At 35.7% G+C, this 18,880-nt stretch overlaps 4 protein-coding genes across 8 annotated transcripts; 3 read left to right on the top strand and 1 right to left on the bottom strand.

The window, feature by feature from the left end:
- Positions 1 to 877: 877 nt before the first annotated feature.
- LOC105645814 (RNase P Rpr2/Rpp21 subunit domain protein) lies at positions 878 to 3,354 on the bottom strand. The gene is made up of 3 exons (XM_012231520.4): positions 2,939 to 3,354; positions 1,575 to 2,150; positions 878 to 1,475 (listed from the first exon to the last, which is right to left on the bottom strand). Exons 1-3 carry the CDS (start codon positions 3,214 to 3,216, stop codon positions 1,472 to 1,474), a joined length of 858 nt encoding a protein of 285 aa, XP_012086910.1. The 5' UTR covers positions 3,217 to 3,354; the 3' UTR covers positions 878 to 1,471.
- Positions 3,355 to 3,483: 129 nt separating this feature from the next.
- On the top strand, positions 3,484 to 8,931 carry LOC119369054 (bromo-adjacent homology (BAH) domain-containing protein). Of its 2 annotated transcripts, XM_089720816.1 has the most exons (8): positions 3,484 to 3,933; positions 4,317 to 4,379; positions 5,384 to 6,136; positions 6,279 to 6,413; positions 7,404 to 7,487; positions 7,582 to 7,641; positions 7,771 to 7,857; positions 8,359 to 8,931. In XM_089720816.1, the coding sequence occupies exons 1-8, from the start codon at positions 3,559 to 3,561 to the stop codon at positions 8,641 to 8,643; spliced, it is 1,842 nt and encodes a 613-aa protein (XP_089576942.1). In that variant the 5' UTR covers positions 3,484 to 3,558; the 3' UTR covers positions 8,644 to 8,931. The 2 variants fall into 2 exon arrangements, with proteins under 2 accessions (XP_089576942.1, XP_089576943.1); XM_089720817.1 differs by lacking the exon at positions 4,317 to 4,379.
- Positions 8,932 to 9,201: 270 nt separating this feature from the next.
- LOC105645816 (Polynucleotidyl transferase, ribonuclease H-like superfamily protein) lies at positions 9,202 to 12,301 on the top strand. 4 transcript variants are annotated; one of them, XM_012231525.4, is made up of 7 exons: positions 9,210 to 9,623; positions 9,726 to 9,874; positions 9,958 to 10,015; positions 10,660 to 10,728; positions 10,817 to 10,912; positions 11,156 to 11,245; positions 12,054 to 12,301. In XM_012231525.4, exons 1-7 carry the CDS (start codon positions 9,609 to 9,611, stop codon positions 12,102 to 12,104), a joined length of 528 nt encoding a protein of 175 aa, XP_012086915.1. In that variant the 5' UTR covers positions 9,210 to 9,608; the 3' UTR covers positions 12,105 to 12,301. The 4 variants fall into 4 exon arrangements, with proteins under 4 accessions (XP_012086917.1, XP_012086915.1, XP_012086913.1 ...); XM_012231523.4 differs by having other exon boundaries at positions 9,210 to 9,626; XM_012231526.4 differs by having other exon boundaries at positions 9,214 to 9,516.
- An 890-nt stretch (positions 12,302 to 13,191) lies between these two features.
- LOC105645817 (AT hook motif DNA-binding family protein) lies at positions 13,192 to 18,506 on the top strand. The gene is made up of 5 exons (XM_012231529.4): positions 13,192 to 14,371; positions 14,970 to 15,037; positions 15,596 to 15,727; positions 17,016 to 17,174; positions 17,942 to 18,506. Exons 1-5 carry the CDS (start codon positions 13,918 to 13,920, stop codon positions 18,179 to 18,181), a joined length of 1,053 nt encoding a protein of 350 aa, XP_012086919.1. The 5' UTR covers positions 13,192 to 13,917; the 3' UTR covers positions 18,182 to 18,506.
- Positions 18,507 to 18,880: the final 374 nt, after the last annotated feature.

The raw sequence follows: 18,880 nt of genomic DNA, 5'->3' as shown, positions 1-18,880 counted from the left end.
TTAAGTGTTCAATAATATTATCAAATACTAGAAAGCATTAAAATTGAACATTTTTTTTTTTTTTTAATAAAGGTGGTGAGCCAATTTTGATAATTGCCAATGTTATTAAACATTGATAGCATCATATGTGAAGACTTTTAACTTAAGTAAATGCAACTATATGGCAATAGATGAGAAAGAGGAATAACTTTTAAACCATGTATAGGAATATATTTTCAGAATAAAAATGGTTAGAGATTTTATAACTATCAATAGAAAATGTATTTTACATGGCTAAAATTGGAAAATTATTTTTTAAAGGATAAAGAGTTCTTCTAATAGTGACAAAAATAAAAAATTCAAATTTAATATAGATTTCTTTTCAGAAAAATTTCATTTATCTAACTTTTACTATCAGAACATTAAAACTACAATCTAGTGGTAAATACATATATGACTTGAGGATAAATTTAAGTTCGAATCCCCTCAACTCAAAAAAAAAAAAAAAAAAACACTTTTAATGAAAATTGATAAGTTTTTGAATTATACACAAAAAAATTTACACTTTTTTTCTCCAAATATCATTTTTCTTATCACCTTCCTTTTGTATATATATATATATATATATATGTATATTAGTAAACAGTAGAATTCTAATATTTATGAGGGTAATTTTCTCAACAAAAAGACAGGAAAGAGAGGCGTAGTAGAATAATGATGGAACTAGAAAAGCTTACACTACGAGTATACATGTCAATTAGCAAACACATGTGGATGAAAAAAGAGAAAAATACAGTACGCTTGAAATGAAAAGTTGCTGAGGTCCATGCTATTAAGCTGCTAACTACAAAAAATATGTTATGCACTGTGGCCCAATTTGTGTTGTCAAAACCATACATTCCTTGGAAAAACCATATAATTGAGTATATTGGATTTATAAATTTTGCAATATCAGGGTAGGAATATAGCCACCAATAAAATGATAGTACAAAAGACATTGAAAAGAAACTGAGATCTTAAACGGACAATGCCAATAGCATCAGAAAAAAGAAGATGATCCATGCCTAGAGATTCAAGGGACCAAGATTGTCATGTAGAAATTTGGTTTGCACCCAGTTTTGCTAAGAGCTACACTAATTGCCCTGAAGAAGGAAATAAATACAATCAGTACTAAGACCTTCCTTGATTTGATATCCTCAGAACACCAAAAGTAAGTTTTAACTACTGTCGATCTGTTTAATAGCCCATAACTCAGCAAGAAGATCCATACCAGAAACAAGAATACAAAAAGCATACTCCATTGAGGATCATCCATGTTACTATAATATTATCCTCAAACCAGTTCACCAGCTACAAATACTAAAAAACAATACTTCTATCACTCCATTTGTTCTTTCCTTCTTCTCATTCCCTCATCCAAATCATTGAGTGCATGCTGTTGACAAACTAAACCATTTTGAGGTGCTGAAACAATTGAAGATTCATAATCCATTCACCTGTAATTATAAATTTGATTTTGGCTGTCATGAGTACACCTATACTGCTGTATGCATGATATCACATTATCAGAGAACGAGGTGGAATGGTCGACTTACTTAATGCAAAAGGGAATTGTTAAATTTGCTACACTTCGAGTGCAATCATGCTCAGCAATTTCCTTCAGGCTTGTCCAAGCCTTTCTCTTTCTTTTACTTGACATACCAACAGTTCTTTCGCCATCTTCTGCAGAATCATTGCTTTCTGATTTTTTAGACCCTGATCTGTTTCTCTTTCTCCTCATTGCATCCAACAAAGTAGATCCACTTCTCACTGATGGAGTTGCTGGACAGTTTGTGATGGAAGAGTCTGCAGATGTTTTGGACAAAGTTATCTCATCTATTGTAATAATCTCATCTTTGCTTTTTGTGACTTTCTCCAAGTTGGCAGACTTCTGAGGCATGGACTTGGAAGGTTCTGATTTGACAGATGGCTTTGGCTTTGATGGGCATATTTCTTTCATGTAGCCTTTTGGAGTTCCTCTCTTTAGATTCCGATGTGAACAGAAGTGGCAGTTGTAAACCACACTATTCTGCATTGAAGAATTAGGTTTCTTTTGTCTATGCCTTACTTTCTTTTGAGTCTTCTCAATTCGCACCGTGCAGTTAAAGCCAGGTTGAAGAATCGTCTCACATCTACAAGACAGTTGATTTACAGTAAGGCTGAAGTGTTCTTACTAATCATCAGAAGAAAGCAAATAAGGAAAAGAGAAGAGTCAAGCTAAAATAACAGAACTAGATAATTAAATCAACCAACACTTGATGCCATTGACCGTTATCCTTGTGAAGGCAAACAATAAGCTGTAATGCATTACTCTAATCTGAAATCAAAGTGAGATGTTGGATACTGTGAAACTAAATGATTACATTTCATTTTCCAGCTATGTACATTATGATTAAACAATCATCATAATTTCTTGGACATTGTAGCTAAGCATGGGAAATATTCATAAATTAACAAATTCAAGGACACCATTATTTCAGAACATATGCACAAGGAAGAAATTTGCTTCAAGCAACATGCTCAGCGTTTGATAACAACTTAAAAACAAGAAAGTCTACCAATTTTAAAGTGGATTTTTAGGGTAGTTTGAATGCTTGAAATTAGACCAGAAACTACCCAGAAATCCATTTCCATGAACTGAAGACAGTAAATCAGAAACTTTTTAGCAATTTGCAATATTCCAGTTTTTAGCATTAAAAATAAATTTTAATCACAAAGACTTAATTTTGCATTGGGGATATTGGCATATAGCTTAGAATTTTATTTTGAATTTGAAGCTTATCAAAATTTAAGCATTAATGTATATTTGCAAATAACAGAAGATACAATTCACCGATGCCAAATCCAAGTAGATAACTCAAAGTCAAATAAAGTCCGAGTCCATCAACATATTTTAAAAACAGAAGTTTAGCAGACGAACCTCTGGCAAGGAATTAGAGAAGGTTCAGGAGGAACTCCCAAGATCTCTCCAGCAGCGGCAAATTGGCGGCCGAAAAAGGCACCGAGAGAGGGGACTGATGCTTCACCGCTTGCCCATACAGCTAGCTTTTGCAAGTGCTCGAGTTTCAAAAGAGACTTTGGATTACGAGAAGCGCCTTTGGTTTGTAGTTTGCCAGTTGATTCCTGTCTTAACGAGACAGAACTGTGAGACAGAGGTGCCGTCGCTTGTGGTCTTTTGGCGCCTCCTTTCTTGCCCATGGTCTTAAGTTTCGCTTAGGAATTTCAACGAAAAGATGGTGGGTGAGGGTGGAAGGCACGAAGGAAAAATAGGACAGATCACATCATCGGAGCGTCCTTACGAGGGAATGTTTTTAGGAGAGTGTTAAGCGACGTCGTTTCGGTGTTTGCATCATCTGTGTGTCCTCCTGGAACTATATAACTATAATGGTATATCTGTAATTTACTTTGATTCAAAGGCTATTTACAAAATTCGAGCAATTTCAATAAAAGCACCGAGTGCACCACCAAATTTCTTTCACCAGTAGTTGACGAGCCTATCATTCGCAATAGCAATTAGCAAGGTCTGAACAATTTTAGGATATGGGGAACAGGAGATTTGCGCAAATCTCCACGAGCGATGACGAAGACGAAGCGCCACCTCCGCCACCGAAAACTCGCTCCTCGGCGAAGTCGGAAGAGAACGAGAGGAAGAGGAAGAAAATGAAGCTTCGGGAAGAAGACGAAGAGGATGAGGAAGAAGAGAAAGTGAGAGGACGGAGGAAGAAGAAGAAAACCAGGGGAGGTAAAACAGTGGAGCCGGACTCAGAGGAAGATCCTGAAGAAGAGGAGGAGGAGGAAGAAGCTCCACAGGAAGACGCGAAGCCGGTTGGTGAACCAGTTAAGCATTCGGGAAAGGGAAGAGGAAGGAGGAGTCATTATGAGGCTTTTGAGTTCGATGGAAACCGATACGATCTTGTAAGTTAGTTGCTTAATTTGATTGGTGCAGTTAGGGTTTTTGTGTAGTTCAAATATTTTCGGGGTTTATGAATTTTAGTTGCATTTGGGCGGAATTAGGTTTTTTTTTTTTTTTTGCACAGTTTCATTCTTCTAACAGCTCTTTATTTTGAATTTTGACAAGTATTTGGTTCTGTAGTAAACTGTACTTGCGGTTTATGGTTAATTGGTGGTTTATTCCAAACAGTCTAGACCAGGTAGCTGTTAATATGTGCTAGTATCAAATAGTTGAATTAGGTGTAAAGATGAGCTCATTTATGTGTCGTCATATCAAATCTAGGCTAAAGAACAATATGCTTCTGTTCACACCATCACCATTTTTATTTGCTTTTGTTGTTCTGCAGGAGGATCCTGTACTTTTAGTTCCTGAAGATAAAAAACAGAAGCCTTATGTAGCAATCATCAAGGTAACTGCATAGAAATGCTTTATGGTGTGCTAGAGCATTTCTATTGCTTCATTCCTAGGTATTCAAAATGGAGGGGACTGATCTGCTCTGCTTTTGCACCTTTTCTTCTGGATTATTTTGACATTGCATGGCTTGGTGACGATGTAAACTAGTCTTTTGAAGCATGTGCGAGAGTTATGTAGTATCAACAGGATCACAAGTGCACAAGCAAGTATAAAATTAAATGGCTAACAAAAGAATGGAAAAGTGCCAACCCCTATTAGTTCAGTTATTAGGACTCCTGATCAATTTCATATTGAATTACTATTGTAAATTTGGATTCAGCTATCATCTAGTTTAAAGATTATGAAAAGGTTCCCTGTTAGCAAAGACACATCTGTAGCTTTTTTATTTTTATTTTTTTTGAATCTCTTACTGCTAGCTAAATTGGGTTCTCTATTTCAATTAGTTCTCCATCTCCAAATTCTGCAGAATGATTTCATTTTCTTAGTTGGCATGTCTTTTTTTTTTCTTTTTTTTTTTTCATGATGTTGCATGATTCTAAAGGACTGTTGAATCTTGAATATTTTCTGTGTGCTCTTTGTTTTGGTCTTGGGGTTACATCATCAGTTAAGATTTGCACCTTATTTTATTTTTATGTAATTACTATGGTCTCTGGTGCACAAAGGACTCTTCGCAAACCAGTAAAGTAATTCATATTGTTTTCAACCTTTATTAAACATGCACGTGTTTCTCTAGTAATATATGCAATTGCTTTTACCATATGCTGCTTCCCTGCAAGAAGTATATTTGACCTACTTTTTGAAAGGGCAAAAAGTTGTTGATTTGTTTTTTTCTTGGTGGAAATATGGTTTTTCTTCTCGACTCCAAAAAAGTGAAAATGGTACACTGTTAGTTTCAACAAGTGGCTGAAATCACAAATCCTATCGGACTGTTGCATTTTATAAAAATTATTTTCACTATTGGTTTAATTGTATTTAATGGAATTTTTGTTCTCTTGATAGGATATCACTCAAACCAAAGAAGGTAGTATGATGGTCACTGGACAGTGGTTTTATCGACCTGAAGAGGCTGAAAGGAAAGGTGGCGGAAGCTGGCAGTCACGTGACACTCGGGAACTGTTTTACAGTTTCCATCGTGATGAGGTTCCAGCAGAATCTGTAATGCACAAGTGTGTGGTGCATTTTGTCCCTATTCACAAGCAACTCCCAGTTCGAAAACAACACCCTGGTTTTATTGTGCAGAAAGTGTATGACACTGTAGAGCGGAAGCTTTGGAAGTTAACTGATAAGGATTATGAAGATAATAAGCAACATGAAATCGATCTTCTTGTTCAGAAAACTCTATCGCGTCTAGGAGACCTTCCTGACATTGAAATTGAAGAAAATGCTGCTGAACCAGAAGATCAGTCTAAGGTCAAAAGAACTCTTAGGAAAAAGAATATTGCCCCTCTTGATGTTTCGAGGGAGGATGAAGCAACTATGAGGCCTGAGAATTTAAAAGCTGAAACACCAGGAAGTTGTCCCGGCAATACCTCCGAGTACTATGCAATCTTAGAGAAGTTTAATGCTCTAACTGGAGACACCCATCGTGATAAATGGTTGGAGAGGCTCCTTCAATGTGTTCAATACGTGTGCAGTTCTCCTGATAGCATATGTGATGATGAGAAAGGGAAATGTAGTTCTGATGCTGCTGACCATGAAAAAGAGCAGAAGTGCGAGGGCACTGCAAATGGATCTCAAGAAAAGAGTTCTAAAGTATGTAGAGAGTTGTGTACCTGTTCTTGGCATACCTTATTGGAACTCTGGATTTGTGATGAGATCATGATTGCAAGAATGGATGTTAAATGTTAGTGTCGTGAAAGTGATTTTCTAATGTTATGCTTTGTTGCATTTACAGAGCAAAAAAACTTTCTGCTGGCCGGATGATGCTGTTCCTGCAGTAACTGCTGTTGAGAAGGCCTCACATGAAGTTTTTTCCACTGATTTTCAGAAATATAACCAGAAGATGCGTCAGATATCTTTCAACCTGAAGGTTGGTCAATTTGATCGTGCACATATAGTTTTTGCGTTCTCTCCTCGCTAGATATTTTTGTTTATCCATCTGTTTACTTAATAAGAAACTAGTTGTGTTTGGTCTTGTAGAAAAATTCTTTTCTTCCATTTACGCCCCGTCTTGAAATAAGGCTTTAGTGGCGTGGATTGGATTTTTCCTTTCTTCTTCCTTTTTTTTTTTTTTTTTTTCCTGTTTTTTTTTTTTTTTTTGGGGGGGGGGGGGGGGGTGGGTGGGAGGGAGAGGACATACTTAGAAATGATGTGCGGTCAGGAGGCATGGTGTTTGGGCAAAAAAGAAAAAAAAACAAACTGCATGTTTAAATCTGAAAGAACTCGTGAAGAAAACACAAAGCATTCAAGTAAGAGCGTTAAGGTGGTGTATTCTACCGATCTCATTGGTGGAGGATGGTGTGCTTTGTATGTGGTGAAGATTTCTGTGCAAGAACAACGGTAGAACATTTCGTGGTGTTTCCTTCTACAAAATAATATCGTGCCCATTTTGGAGTTTGTGGATGATTGAGATTCTTTTGATTCTAGTTTGTTTTGATGGACTTTCTATTAGATGCATGTGTATGTTTTGAGCTGCTGTTTTTATGTTTTCTTCCTTTGGTGAATTTGTTGCTTACTATCTGCATGCATGTGATTGGGGTCAAGGGAGGCAGCGGCGGAGGTAGGATGTGGCAGGGGGCCCCGCACCTCAATTTTTTTTTTTTTTTTTTTTTTCATTTTGGCCTATAAATTTCTGTAAAAAATTTTATTTTCTTCTTTAAATTTTGCCCCCCTAATTTTAGAAAATTTTCTTCCATCCCCTCTAATTTCAAATTGGAGGGAGGGAAGAACAAAGTGCAATAGGATTGATTACAACAAACAGTAGAACAGCCGATGCTTTCCTAGCTGTAAAGATCATTATATATTGCTTAGGATGTTGGGTTTTTCAGTTTTGCCCCTAAAACATTCCTCTTCTTGCCAGATTACAGCACTGCTAGCCCGACGTCTTCTTAATGGAGAGTTGGAACCTTCAACAATACTAAATATGTCACCTAACGAATTGAAGGTATGCATTTTATAAGTCTCCTACGTAGTGTCTTCTTGAATAGGATATGCTTGTGATTTGATCTTGTGGAAAATGTTTGAATGGTTACCTTCAGGTGGGGATGACAGCCGAGGAGAAAGCACCTAAGGAGCCTGAGGAGTTGGCAACCCTGCAGGTCACTGGCCACCTTTTGCTTTTAACTGTTTTTTCTTTCTTTCTTTCTTTTTTCTTTTTTTTTTGGTAGTTTTGCAGTTACGGTTGTGCCTGTGCTCAGCTCACTGTTTGATCCTTTGCTCATGTACAGATGACAGATGCTTGTTGCTCAAGATGCAACGAGTTCAAAGTCGGTGTGAGGGACATCATCCATGCAGGACATGGAGATCGCTATCAGGTCCTTGCCTATTTTCTCTTACATTCTCTACATTTTGTTAGTTTTCATGAGTTGAAATTATCAGCTGGAATTGCACACTGTATTCTTTTTCTGAAGTATAGACATTAAAGCCATACATGGTCATATTTTCAAGAATAAGTGGCAGACTAATAATCTTAACTGTGGTCTTTTATGTCTACTTTTATGTTCGTTAACTTTTGTCTGGTCTGCATTGATTTAGAAAACCCTGTAGGAAATACCTCCTATTAACTACAAATTTTTACTAATCTTGATAACACAAGTTTGTCTTTCTCAAACCATGTAATCCTATGATATTTGATGACATACGAAGATAATAAGTTAGTGGGAAATTTAATATGCTTATTAATGTTTATTTGATTGCCCATAGCCCCAGTTTTCGTTCAATGGTTGGCACAATCAATTTAAAGAGGTTTTAAAAGATTGCTCACTTGTCAATTAGTTTGATTCGGACTCATGGATGACTATGATTTTGGATTTCAGCTGGAGTGTGGTGCCTGTGGCAATTCCTGGTATGCTTCCAGGGATGAAGCATCCATGCTGACAATAGATGGGCCAAGCTCTGCCAGAAGTGTAGGCACAGCACCCTGGGCAACTGCGAAATTCGAAGAGGTTGAGAAGAAGCTGGTCAGTCCTCGTGAACCTGAGAAGGTAGCTGAGCTCATCAAGAAGACTTGTGAACCATCTATTCCTGTTCTGGAAACCCAGAAATCATTTGGCAAGCCCAAGAATGAAGAGAATATTGAAACTACAAAGAATGCTGAATAATAACAAATTTTCCTTTTTCCCTTTCAGTTGGTTGTTATGCATAGGTAGGATAGTTTCTGACCCGAGTTTCTTTGTACAGCAGCTAACCAGATCAAAGTTGTCATGCATCATACAGGAGTAGGATGATGTTAGTTTCTCTCCATCTATATGAAAGTAGTGGCTTCAATGTTAATGTTGATGAGCTTCATATTCTGAAATGGGGTTGGATGTAAATATCCAAATTTCAATGTTCCTCTTAACTTTTTGCCTACCAATTGGCTTGTATCAAAGCGTCTTTTTGATTATTTATTTACTGTACAATTACTTTGTGATCAACTAAAAGAATATATTTTGATTATTTATTTACTGTAAAATTACTTATTACCAACTAAAAGAATATATTATTTGAATAATCTTTTAAAAATGCTATTATTATTCTTGTTTTAATAAATCTTTTATGAACGTACTCTTTTTGATTAATGTGACAATTTCAATTATGTATTAACTAAATATTTTAATGATTTAAAAGTAATTTTTAAATAATTTTATCAAACACTTAATGACCCTCTAAATCAATCCCCATCCTCTGGAGTCCACCAAAATTTTTACTTTCAAAAATGGATGTCTGCGTAATTATGGTTATTAAACGACTGGCCGGTGAGAAGTCTCTTCTCCAAAAATAATCGGAGAGGAGAGGGGAGAGCCTGTCACAGCCTGCCTAAACGAAAGTCGTTTACTTTAGATTTTGTTACAATTTTACAAGACATTTGTTTTTATTAAATAGTTACTGAAGGAGATTTTAGAACGACGGCTCGTTGGAATCGGGCGAGTACGCAGTGGAGAAACGGAGAGAGAGAAACCAGTTCAGAGGGCTTTTCTGAAAAAACTTCCACGGTGCGTTTCTGTTGCTTCCTCAGGCTTTTTGCAAGTAGAAAACCTCAACGTAGCTATCACGGTGCTATCATCAGTGGCATCACGATCAACTTATGCTTTTCGAAATTGTGGTTCCATTTTCTCCAAGCATAAATTTTGTCCACCAAGTGTTCGAGCAAATGTCATATTGAAATCTTTCTGATGCATTATTGTTGATGTATGGTTGACAGATGAAGTATGTGAAGCCGCTGGCCTTGTTCCATGAATTGATGAAGGCAAAAGCACAAGGGGAAAGGCGGTTGCTTGGCTTGGATGTCGGTGGTAAGTATGTAGGCTTAGCCATCTCAGACCAGTGTAATGAAATCGCATCACCTCTAAGGTATGATCTGATTTCTTGTTTATTACATGGTAGTAATAGCTTCGCATTTTTTTAATAATTTTAAACGTTGTCGGTTATTTCAGTGTTCTGTTAAGGAAGAAATCAAACATTGATTTGATGGCTGATGATTTTCAAAGTCTGGTGAGTTTGTCATTTATGTCTCTTTATTTCTTTTTCTTTGTCTACCCTCTTCTTTTGTGATTGGTGGTGTTAAAGAAAATTAAACAAGTATCAATTTTTGTTATTGGGCATCAAAAGAAATTAAAGCATCCTATGAGTATGAACTAATGACTTGGTGATTCTTTAAGTTGTCATTTCTAGCTGTTTTTATTGACTCTGTGTCCGGCTTTCATGGCTATTTTTTTTCGGGATGGCCCAATTTGGCCCTTTATCACTAATATTTGCTTTTGTCTATTCTTGGTTTTTAACTTCATTTTTCTCCCTCCCTCCCGAAGAGCCTTACATTAGAAAGAGTATATTATTGGTTAAAAAAATTTATAAATTTTCAAACTCCTGGTAATAGTCTCGTTATATAAGCATATACAACCTTGTATACGTGTATGATCAACTTCCACTTTGATTTGGCTTCGTCCTTTAGCTCTACAACGCCTTTACTGCTGGCTGCCCATTTTCATGTTTGTCATAATTATGGAAAGACTATCATGATGCTAAAGCATGCTTATATTTGATAGGTTAGGTTAGGCCATGTGATGTGTGTCTGTTAAGTATGACCCGTCTTTTGTCCTGAGCTTAAAAATGCACCTATTTCTCCTGTCTGTGTGCAGACATCTGAGCTTTCCCTGGCGGGTTTTGTTGTTGGCTACCCTTTCGACAGACTGCGAAGTGCTCCTGATGTGTGATTTCATCTTATCTGTCAGCGGTTACGATCTCTCTCTATCTCTCTCTTTCTTCTTGCTCATCCTGTTTTTGTTCTTTTATTAGGCTGTGCAGGTGAAGGTTTTCATTGACGACCTCTGCAAAACAGGGAAACTTGAAGGTTTAAAGTACACATACTGGGATGAGTGCTTTACATCAAAGGTGATAGCTTATTGCTAACCTGATTGGAATATAAGGAGTCAGTTGATTATTATATTTTTGACATGAGCATATTGAGGGGTTAATCTCTTTTGGGAGCTGTTTAAAAAAAAAAAAAAAAATTCTAGTTCTAGACATTTGTTTGGACGCTTATTAATATTCATACTATGGAATTTCATAAACCTGGCTCTCCCACGAGTTTGTGATATGAGTAGCACAGAAATTCATTTTTAATGGTGTTTGCAGAATGTGGAATTACTAATAAAACCTTTAGCTTTGTGTCCAACTCAAGCAAAAACAATGATTGACAAGTTTGCTGCTGTTGGGATACTTCAGGTATCTTTCTTGTACTCCGTCCTTTGCAAACCTAATGTGCTTGTCATGTCTCGATGCAGTGAATCATTGATGCGTTTGTGAAAACTATTCCAGTCTATCAACCTGTCTAAAGCACACAGTATTAATGTTTATCCTTTTCCACAGTACATCAGTTAGTTAATCACAGTTCCTTGTTCATATTCAAGGCTGGCTGAGCCTTAGAGCTAGTTTGGTTGGATGTAAAATAAGGATGAGTGTAAAATAACAAGTGAAAAATTATTGGGGTTTGCAAAATACCTTGTTGGGGAAAGAAGTAAAATTGTGAGTTGATGTAAAATATCTTCCAATTTACTCTCCAAAATAGGAGGAAAATAAAACAATGAAGGTGCAACTAAAGTAAAATAAATTCATTTTACTCTCACCTTTCTATTTTTCCTCCAAATTAAACAAAGAGTGTAAAATAAAGAGGTAAAATGAATAGTACTATTTTACTCTCTCATTTTACATCCACCTTTATTTTACATTCTGTCTCCATCCAATTAAAGCATTAGTTTCAACTAGTTGGGGTCAGTTATATGAATCCTTTACTTCACTATATTATAGGGCAAGAAAGGAGAAAAATTCGATGGCATTTTCTTTTGTGGACGTTCAAGTATTTTATAGCATATTGCAATTTAAATTTTTATTGAGTTTCCACTTGGATTAGAAGATACCAATGATATACTATGGAGTAGGAATTTCTTGTTTCTTTTTAGTATTATCAATTCTGAAATTGACCTAGAAACTTGCTAGTTTAAATTGCATTTACTAATATGCTGATTCATGGCAGGGATACCTGGATTATGTTAATAGGGAGACGAAAATGGAAGAGACAGAATGAGGACTTCGAAATGGATTCAAAGACTCCTTTTTAGTGAAGTATTGCAAACACCTTAGATTTATTTGGGGTCCTTCAACAATTAAAAAGGTCTTTCTGTTTCACATAATGATTGGCAATCAAACTGTTAGGAACTGGTATACCAACCGGCCAACATTCTACAGTAGAATATTTCTTGAATACATTATTTTTCAGATGGATATTGCGAGTGTTCTACAGATATCAACCGACAAGAACAATCTACTTGAAATTTGATTTTTTTTTTCTTTGAGAATAACTTGAATTTTGATTTTGATTAAACTAAAAGACATGATTTTTAATTTTGTGGCCATTCTTGAGACAATAAAGTGGACGGCATGGAAAATATTACTCTCTTATACCGAATCTAAGTGGGACATTAAAGGAATGAATGTTTTAATTAATAAACATTCTTTAATTAGGTTTGTCTTTTCAATTATGATTTTTCTAAAGAAAATGAACTCATAATAATAATAATAATAATAAAGAATTGGGCCTCAAATCTTGGCCTTTCTGAAATCAACAAAAACAAATAACATGCCCTTGAACCGTCACTTGTCAGAGCCATCGGACAATTAGATAATCAGTTGTCACTTTCTATGTTCTAGGCAAAGGTTTCCAAAGTAACATCACTTGCTCTTTTTTTTTTTTTTTCCTAATTCAAAAACATATTTTTTTATATTATTTTTAGGCATTTCCCTGTTAGAACATTATTTTGTTACTTTCTCCGCCATTTTTCTCAGTTTACATCAAAGTAGTAATAGGAAAACAAACCAAAGCTCAAAAGCATCAAATAATAACCCAAGTTGCAATTTAAAGAAAAACAAAATAAAAATAAAAATAAGAATAAAGGGGCTCACTGCCCCAAGACATGGTAAAATCTGATAAGGACATCTACTAGCATAGGGTTTTAGTACCACCATGGTAGGCCACCACAATGTCACAGTGTCACTCACTCACACTATGTAGTCAAAATACTTGCAACACGTACGTACACTTACACACTACTTACACCCTCCTGACTACTAAACAATAAAGAAACAAAAGGAAAGGTCTTTACTTGGAACCTTTATTCAAAAGCTTATATATGCATATTTTCAATTCATTTTCTCTCCCCCTCCCCCCCCCTCTCTCTCTCTCCGTCCTTGTCTTTTCTATGCTTTCTTTTTCTTTTTCTTTTTCTTTACCAGCTCCTCTTCCAATTTTCTTCTCAAAACCCTAGATTTGAAGATAATCTAGGGTTTTTTTTTTTTCTCTCTTTCTTGTTAAGTCTTGTAGAATAGTTTTTGGTTGTTAAGCTTGTTGGTCTCTGTAGCTGTGCTGTTTTTTGATTCTTCTTCACATTTATTCTCAATATAATATCTTCTGTGGGATGGTGAAGGTAGAAGTGCTTGTTGTTTAATATCATTTTCTTAGTGGCTTTAGTTCAATTTCTCACTGGGTTGGTTTGATTCTCTCTCCAGTAACAAAAACCTCTGTAAAACCCTTGTTCTGAATTGCCCTGTGTTCATATTTTGAAGATTTAGGGCTAAAGAGGGTTTTCATTTCCGTATCTCCTTACAATCTTTTTTAGTTGAAGATTTTGAATTCTTGTTCTATAGCATTTTCCCAATTTGTAGAAAAACCCTTGCAAAACCCTTTTCATTTGGTTCTATAACTTGTTTTATTGTCGTAACCTTCGGTTCAGTTTAGAGTTGGCGTATAAGTGGCCTCAAGACATAAGCATCAAGGAAGAAAGGAAATAAAAAGGAGTGATCTTTTGTTATCGTGATCTTGCACTATTGCTTTTAGTAAATGCATGGATGGAAGAGAAGCCATGGCATTAGCTAGTGGGTCAACACCATATTACATTCATAGAGCTGGTGGGGTTGGTGGGTCTGGGTCGGGGTCTGGATCACAAACTGGTTCATTGCATCACCCACCTGGCTTCAGACACTTGCCAAACCCGAATTTACCACCTCAATCCAATGCCAGGCCAGGTTCATCTGGGCCAGCATTTTCAATAGAGCCATCTAATGCGAATTTCGGTCATGGCATCAACATGGCTATGGCCCCTGGGGTGCCAATGAGTGAGCCAGTGAAGAAGAAGCGGGGGAGACCTCGGAAATATGCTCCGGATGGGCAAGTTTCTCTTGGATTGTCTCCCATGCCAGTAAAGCTTAGGCCTTCATCGATGCAGGATCCATTGACCCCTAAAAGGGGCAGAGGCCGCCCGCCTGGAAGTGGCAGGAAGCAGCAATTAGCTCTTCTGGGTGAGTATTCTACTTGGACTTTGATATATTTAAATTTGTGCTGTGATTAAGGTAAATTTTGGGAAATGTATATTATTTTGATGGTTACCAGTTACTGTGCATCTTTTGCAGCTGGATTTGCACTTTAAGTGGTACTATGCTGTGTTTTAAAGTCATTGTTTATGCTATATGGACTTTCATATTATCATACATTTCTACTGGTATCATGATTTATTGACCTCATTCATTCAGAATTTTATCCATTTATTCATTTGCTTCTTTTTCAACGCCAGATTTATTCCATGCCAAGTTCCTCTTGGTTCGATGTTGCATTTATGAATCCTTGTATTCATGGGATATAAATTTTGTGAATACATTTCGTTTGAAGAGTTGTTATTCACTTTGTAAACTTGATTATATTGCTGTCTGTCTGAATTGTTTAATGTGGAGATGCAGGGGAAAAGCCACTGGAGTTTTGTAAATTTCAGTTGCATTTTTTTTTTGAATGTAGTAACGTTGACATTTGATTTCTCATTTCCCCCATAAATGTGCATGAGATCTATTTATTTTAGATATTTGCATTTTAAAATTTTCTTGTGCGTTTAATTGATTTTGCTAGGTGACTGGATGAATTCTTCCGCTGGAATAGCCTTTTCACCTCATGTTATCGGTATTGGAGCTGGAGAGGTACGTTAAGTCCTGCACAATTTCTTATCCTTGTACATCTGATTATGATAGTGTGATATTTTGAGGGCTAGATTGAGTACATTTATGACATTTATTCAATATGACTTTTACCTCCTTGGATAGAATGTGAACCCAAATTATTCTGTTTCAGAAAACACATTTTGGGCTGCGGTTTTGCTTCTCAAAAGTTTGCAGTTTCATTCACATTTTGCAGTAGAATCACGAGGTTTTCTCCTATTCAGCATTAGAGAGAAAAAAGTGATACAATGATAATTAGACTTGTGTTTTGCCTGTCCTAAAATTATAGCCTTTTAATATTTTTAGATGTATTTTTCTTGTGTGAATTATTGCACTTACTATCAAATATCAATGGATTATTCAAGTGTAGATGGCTTTTCTCAAAAAAGAAAAATGTGGATAGATGGTTCAAATAGGAAAATGCATATCTAATAGGAGATACTTGGGGAAATGCATACATGCAAACACTTGTGTACACTTTTGCAGTTGGATCATTTCTGAGAGCAAATTGATTTTAAACTTTTGCCTTGTGTTCGGCAGGATATTGTTTCAAGAATACTGTCATTTGCTCAACAGAGGCCAAGGGCAGTTTGTGTTTTGTCTGGAACTGGTGCTGTTTCTTCAGTAACACTACGTCAGCCAGCATCTTCAGGGCCCAGTCTCACATTTGAGGTTAAAGAAATCAAATAGCTTTTCATGCTTTTCCTTTCAGCTGTTGCAATTTAATTACTTATCTTCTTTGTTTTACTAGAATTTTTCTGAAATTATGATATAGATGTTACTCCTTTTTTGTCCAGTCATTAATAAGGAAACTTGAATGTCCAAAATTGGTATTTGTTGTTCTTTGATTACTTACTCTGTTAAATATTATTGAAGTTTAGCATATATAAGATAACATCATTAGGCAGTCGCTTATTAAAATAATTGAGGTGCTTGACCCATATCTGATAAATGTTAATAGTTGTAATATGGTATTGTGGTTTAATTAGTCATTCACAACTTCTGATGATGTGTCAAATTTTTTCAAAAAAATGAATTTGATGGAATCTAATAAATTAGGGTGCAGTTAAATGCTGTAATGAATGTAAAGTTCAAATGTTTTAAATGTGGTTGGGCATGTGATATATTTGGTGCTCGAGTGTTTGAGTTTGTTTACAATTTGGTAACTGAGTCTTATTTTGGTGCCAAGCATTGGACTAGATAGATCAGATATGGGTCTGGACAATGATCCCAATGTTGATATCCATACTTGTCCTGAAGTATGGAAACACCAATTTGTGTTATCAAAATGAACTTACAAGTTTTTATCTCAAACTTACCATGGTTCAACGCAAGAAGTCTGTGCACCAATCTGTGGCATTGAAATGAACTGATCGTGCTATCTTAAATATTACTATAGTTCAACAGACAAAATCCGTATAAATTCATATACTTCATGTGTATGCTCAAACACATGGTTGTTTTATCTTTGAAGCTAAACATACATAATCTGTTTAGCTATTTTCAGCTGGTGTCTCCGAATATTCTTGATATTTTGAAAACGAGATTCCTGAAGTGTTGAGTGATATGACATCAATGTGGAACATTAAAAATTTCTATCGGAAGCCTACTAAGCACCTTTACCACAAGCCTACTAAAGGTCAGCAAATACATAAACATTTTATCCCAAGTTTTACCTAATCAGCTTTACCACACTATAGGCTTTTATCTCCTTCCATTTTTTGCATTCTTTTCCAATTTTATTTATTAAATGATTAGCAGACAAGGACTATTGTGACACACTGCATCTAGTGAAATGCCAAACTTAACTTTGCTATGCCCTTTAACCAGCGTCAATGCTTTAAGATCTCAATTGTGGGATTATTACTTCTGCCAGTGCTTTAGTCTACATGTTATTGTTTTGATAAGAATTTAGTAAGCAGTTTAAAGAAATCTTATTTGGTATATTTAGCTTGTGTAGGGGCGTTTTGAGATATTATGCATGTCTGGTTCTTACCTGGTTTCTGAAGATGGTGGCCCTCGCAATCGAACTGGTGGTATTAGTGCTTCTCTTTCCACTCCAGACGGTCATGTCATTGGTGGTGCAATTGGGATGCTTATTGCAGCAGGCCCAGTTCAGGTACTATTTTGAATCCTAATATTTTGATTTTGTTTATGTATTCACCACTGATCCAATCATATGGTCTTGAACATTCATCAACATGAGCTCCAACATCTCATTATGTTCTGTTGTTTATTAAAGGCAAATGTTCATAAAAGCACCATGTGATTTCACATTTTAATACTCAAAATCATTATAATTTTACATGGTAATAGTATTACCCATGGATAATTCTCAAATGTAATTGTTATTTTATGACTCAAGCTCCATATAAGTATGATTTTGATGATATCAGTAAAAATTAAAGTCATATAGCATTAAATCTTGTGGTGCTGAAATGAACAAAAAGCTCTTGCTGCTATAATAGAGCACCAAACACATGATACTTCCTGAAATCCATTCTTGAAATTTGGTCGTATTAAATATCTTTTTATAATAACTCAAACATCAAGTTGTAAGGGAATCAAAACAGATATTGTATGGTTGAGTGGCATGCAAAATTATGATGCAAAACTATGCATTAATTTCTACATGTGTATCATGTGGTTTGCTATTATGTATTCAAACTTTGTGAACGACTTGGAATGTACTGAAGTCAATTATTCTGTTCAATTGAGCTTGAAGTTTGAGATTCATATAGGTGATAAACTTTCTATCAATTTCATGGGATAAATAAGAAATTATCACATATTATTACCTTTTTTCCTGTACAATCTATTAACCATGCTCTGCACATGTGGGTTAGTGCTTAAAACAAAATGATCTATAAGTCATGTTTGCTGCAGGTGGTGGCATGTAGTTTTGTACACGGTGCTTCTAAGAACAAGGATAAACAGGTTGGTCGACCAAAAATTATTAAGGACTCTGCATCTCAGCCTGGTGAGAGATTAGCTCCCCCAAAATCCACAATCCCTACAAATTTACCTCCTCAAAATTTCACTCCATCTTCAATGAATGTTTGGCCTGTTTCACGATCAGTTGACCTGAGAAACCCTCACAGTGATATTGACTTGATGCGAGGATGACTGCTGCAACAGACACATGGCAAATTTTTGTACATATGTGTTGTTGTATATGTACTGAATCTGTGATAATTATGGACATTTTGGGTTCCACCTTGTTTCCCTACTAAGGGGCCATGTTCGTGTTTGTGCTAACGTAGTCTGTAACAGAAGTCATTATTTTAAGACTGTCATAGTTGCAATGGAAACTTGTTGAAATTTTTTTTGGTAATTTGGGGGCCAAAGTACATTGATATGTAGCATGAAGAGTGCCCCTGCGCCAGAATACTGTCATTCTTTGAATCTTTCTTTTAAGTTTTATTTTTAAGCCATTTTCTCATTTCAGTAATTTGCGAACGGCTTGGCAACTGATTTGCTGGGAAGAATGGTTTGGATTTGTTCAATCTGCAAGAAAATCCCTTGGCCAAATGCATTAATTTCATTTTGAATTTTTGCCAATTATCCTTGTCATTTTCTGAATTTTGCAAGGATTCAATTATAACATTATATTTTCACATTTCATAATTATCTATCTCACTAAAGTGAAAGATAGGAGTTCAATCAGGACTATATTTTTATAATTCATTTTGACAGAGCGGATAATTATTATATTTCAATATGAAAATATAAGTTTGATCATGAATTTTCAAAGGGGCACTATGAATTATTCGAGAACGTCCCTAATAATGAATTTGGTTTAGGTCCTGCAATTGGGCTCCAGCT

Source organism: Jatropha curcas, chromosome 4, assembly GCF_041381405.1.
Source record: "Jatropha curcas cultivar XTBG-Jc1 chromosome 4, XTBG_Jcur_1.0, whole genome shotgun sequence".
Classification (NCBI taxonomy): Eukaryota; Viridiplantae; Streptophyta; class Magnoliopsida; order Malpighiales; family Euphorbiaceae; genus Jatropha; species Jatropha curcas.
This window is presented reverse-complemented; position numbering and strand designations above follow the sequence as displayed.

Excerpts from the sequence above, each read along its gene's own strand:
- LOC105645817 (XM_012231529.4), top strand. The coding sequence starts at position 13,918 with ATGGATGGAAGAGAAGCCATGGCATTAGCTAGTGGGTCAACACCATAT. Across the intron at positions 15,038-15,595 it reads TCGGTATTGGAGCTGGAGAG|GATATTGTTTCAAGAATACT; the intron begins GTACGTTAAGTC and ends TGTGTTCGGCAG. Across the intron at positions 15,728-17,015 it reads GGCCCAGTCTCACATTTGAG|GGGCGTTTTGAGATATTATG; the intron begins GTTAAAGAAATC and ends TAGCTTGTGTAG.
- LOC105645814 (XM_012231520.4), bottom strand. The coding sequence starts at position 3,216 with ATGGGCAAGAAAGGAGGCGCCAAAAGACCACAAGCGACGGCACCTCTG. Across the intron at positions 2,151-2,938 it reads TCTCTAATTCCTTGCCAGAG|ATGTGAGACGATTCTTCAAC; the intron begins GTTCGTCTGCTA and ends ACTGTCTTGTAG.
- LOC119369054 (XM_089720816.1), top strand. The coding sequence starts at position 3,559 with ATGGGGAACAGGAGATTTGCGCAAATCTCCACGAGCGATGACGAAGAC. Across the intron at positions 4,380-5,383 it reads CTTATGTAGCAATCATCAAG|GATATCACTCAAACCAAAGA; the intron begins GTAACTGCATAG and ends TTCTCTTGATAG. Across the intron at positions 6,414-7,403 it reads AGATATCTTTCAACCTGAAG|ATTACAGCACTGCTAGCCCG; the intron begins GTTGGTCAATTT and ends TCTTCTTGCCAG.
- LOC105645816 (XM_012231523.4), top strand. Across the intron at positions 10,016-10,659 it reads CTGATGATTTTCAAAGTCTG|ACATCTGAGCTTTCCCTGGC; the intron begins GTGAGTTTGTCA and ends GTCTGTGTGCAG. Across the intron at positions 10,729-10,816 it reads GACTGCGAAGTGCTCCTGAT|GCTGTGCAGGTGAAGGTTTT; the intron begins GTGTGATTTCAT and ends TTCTTTTATTAG.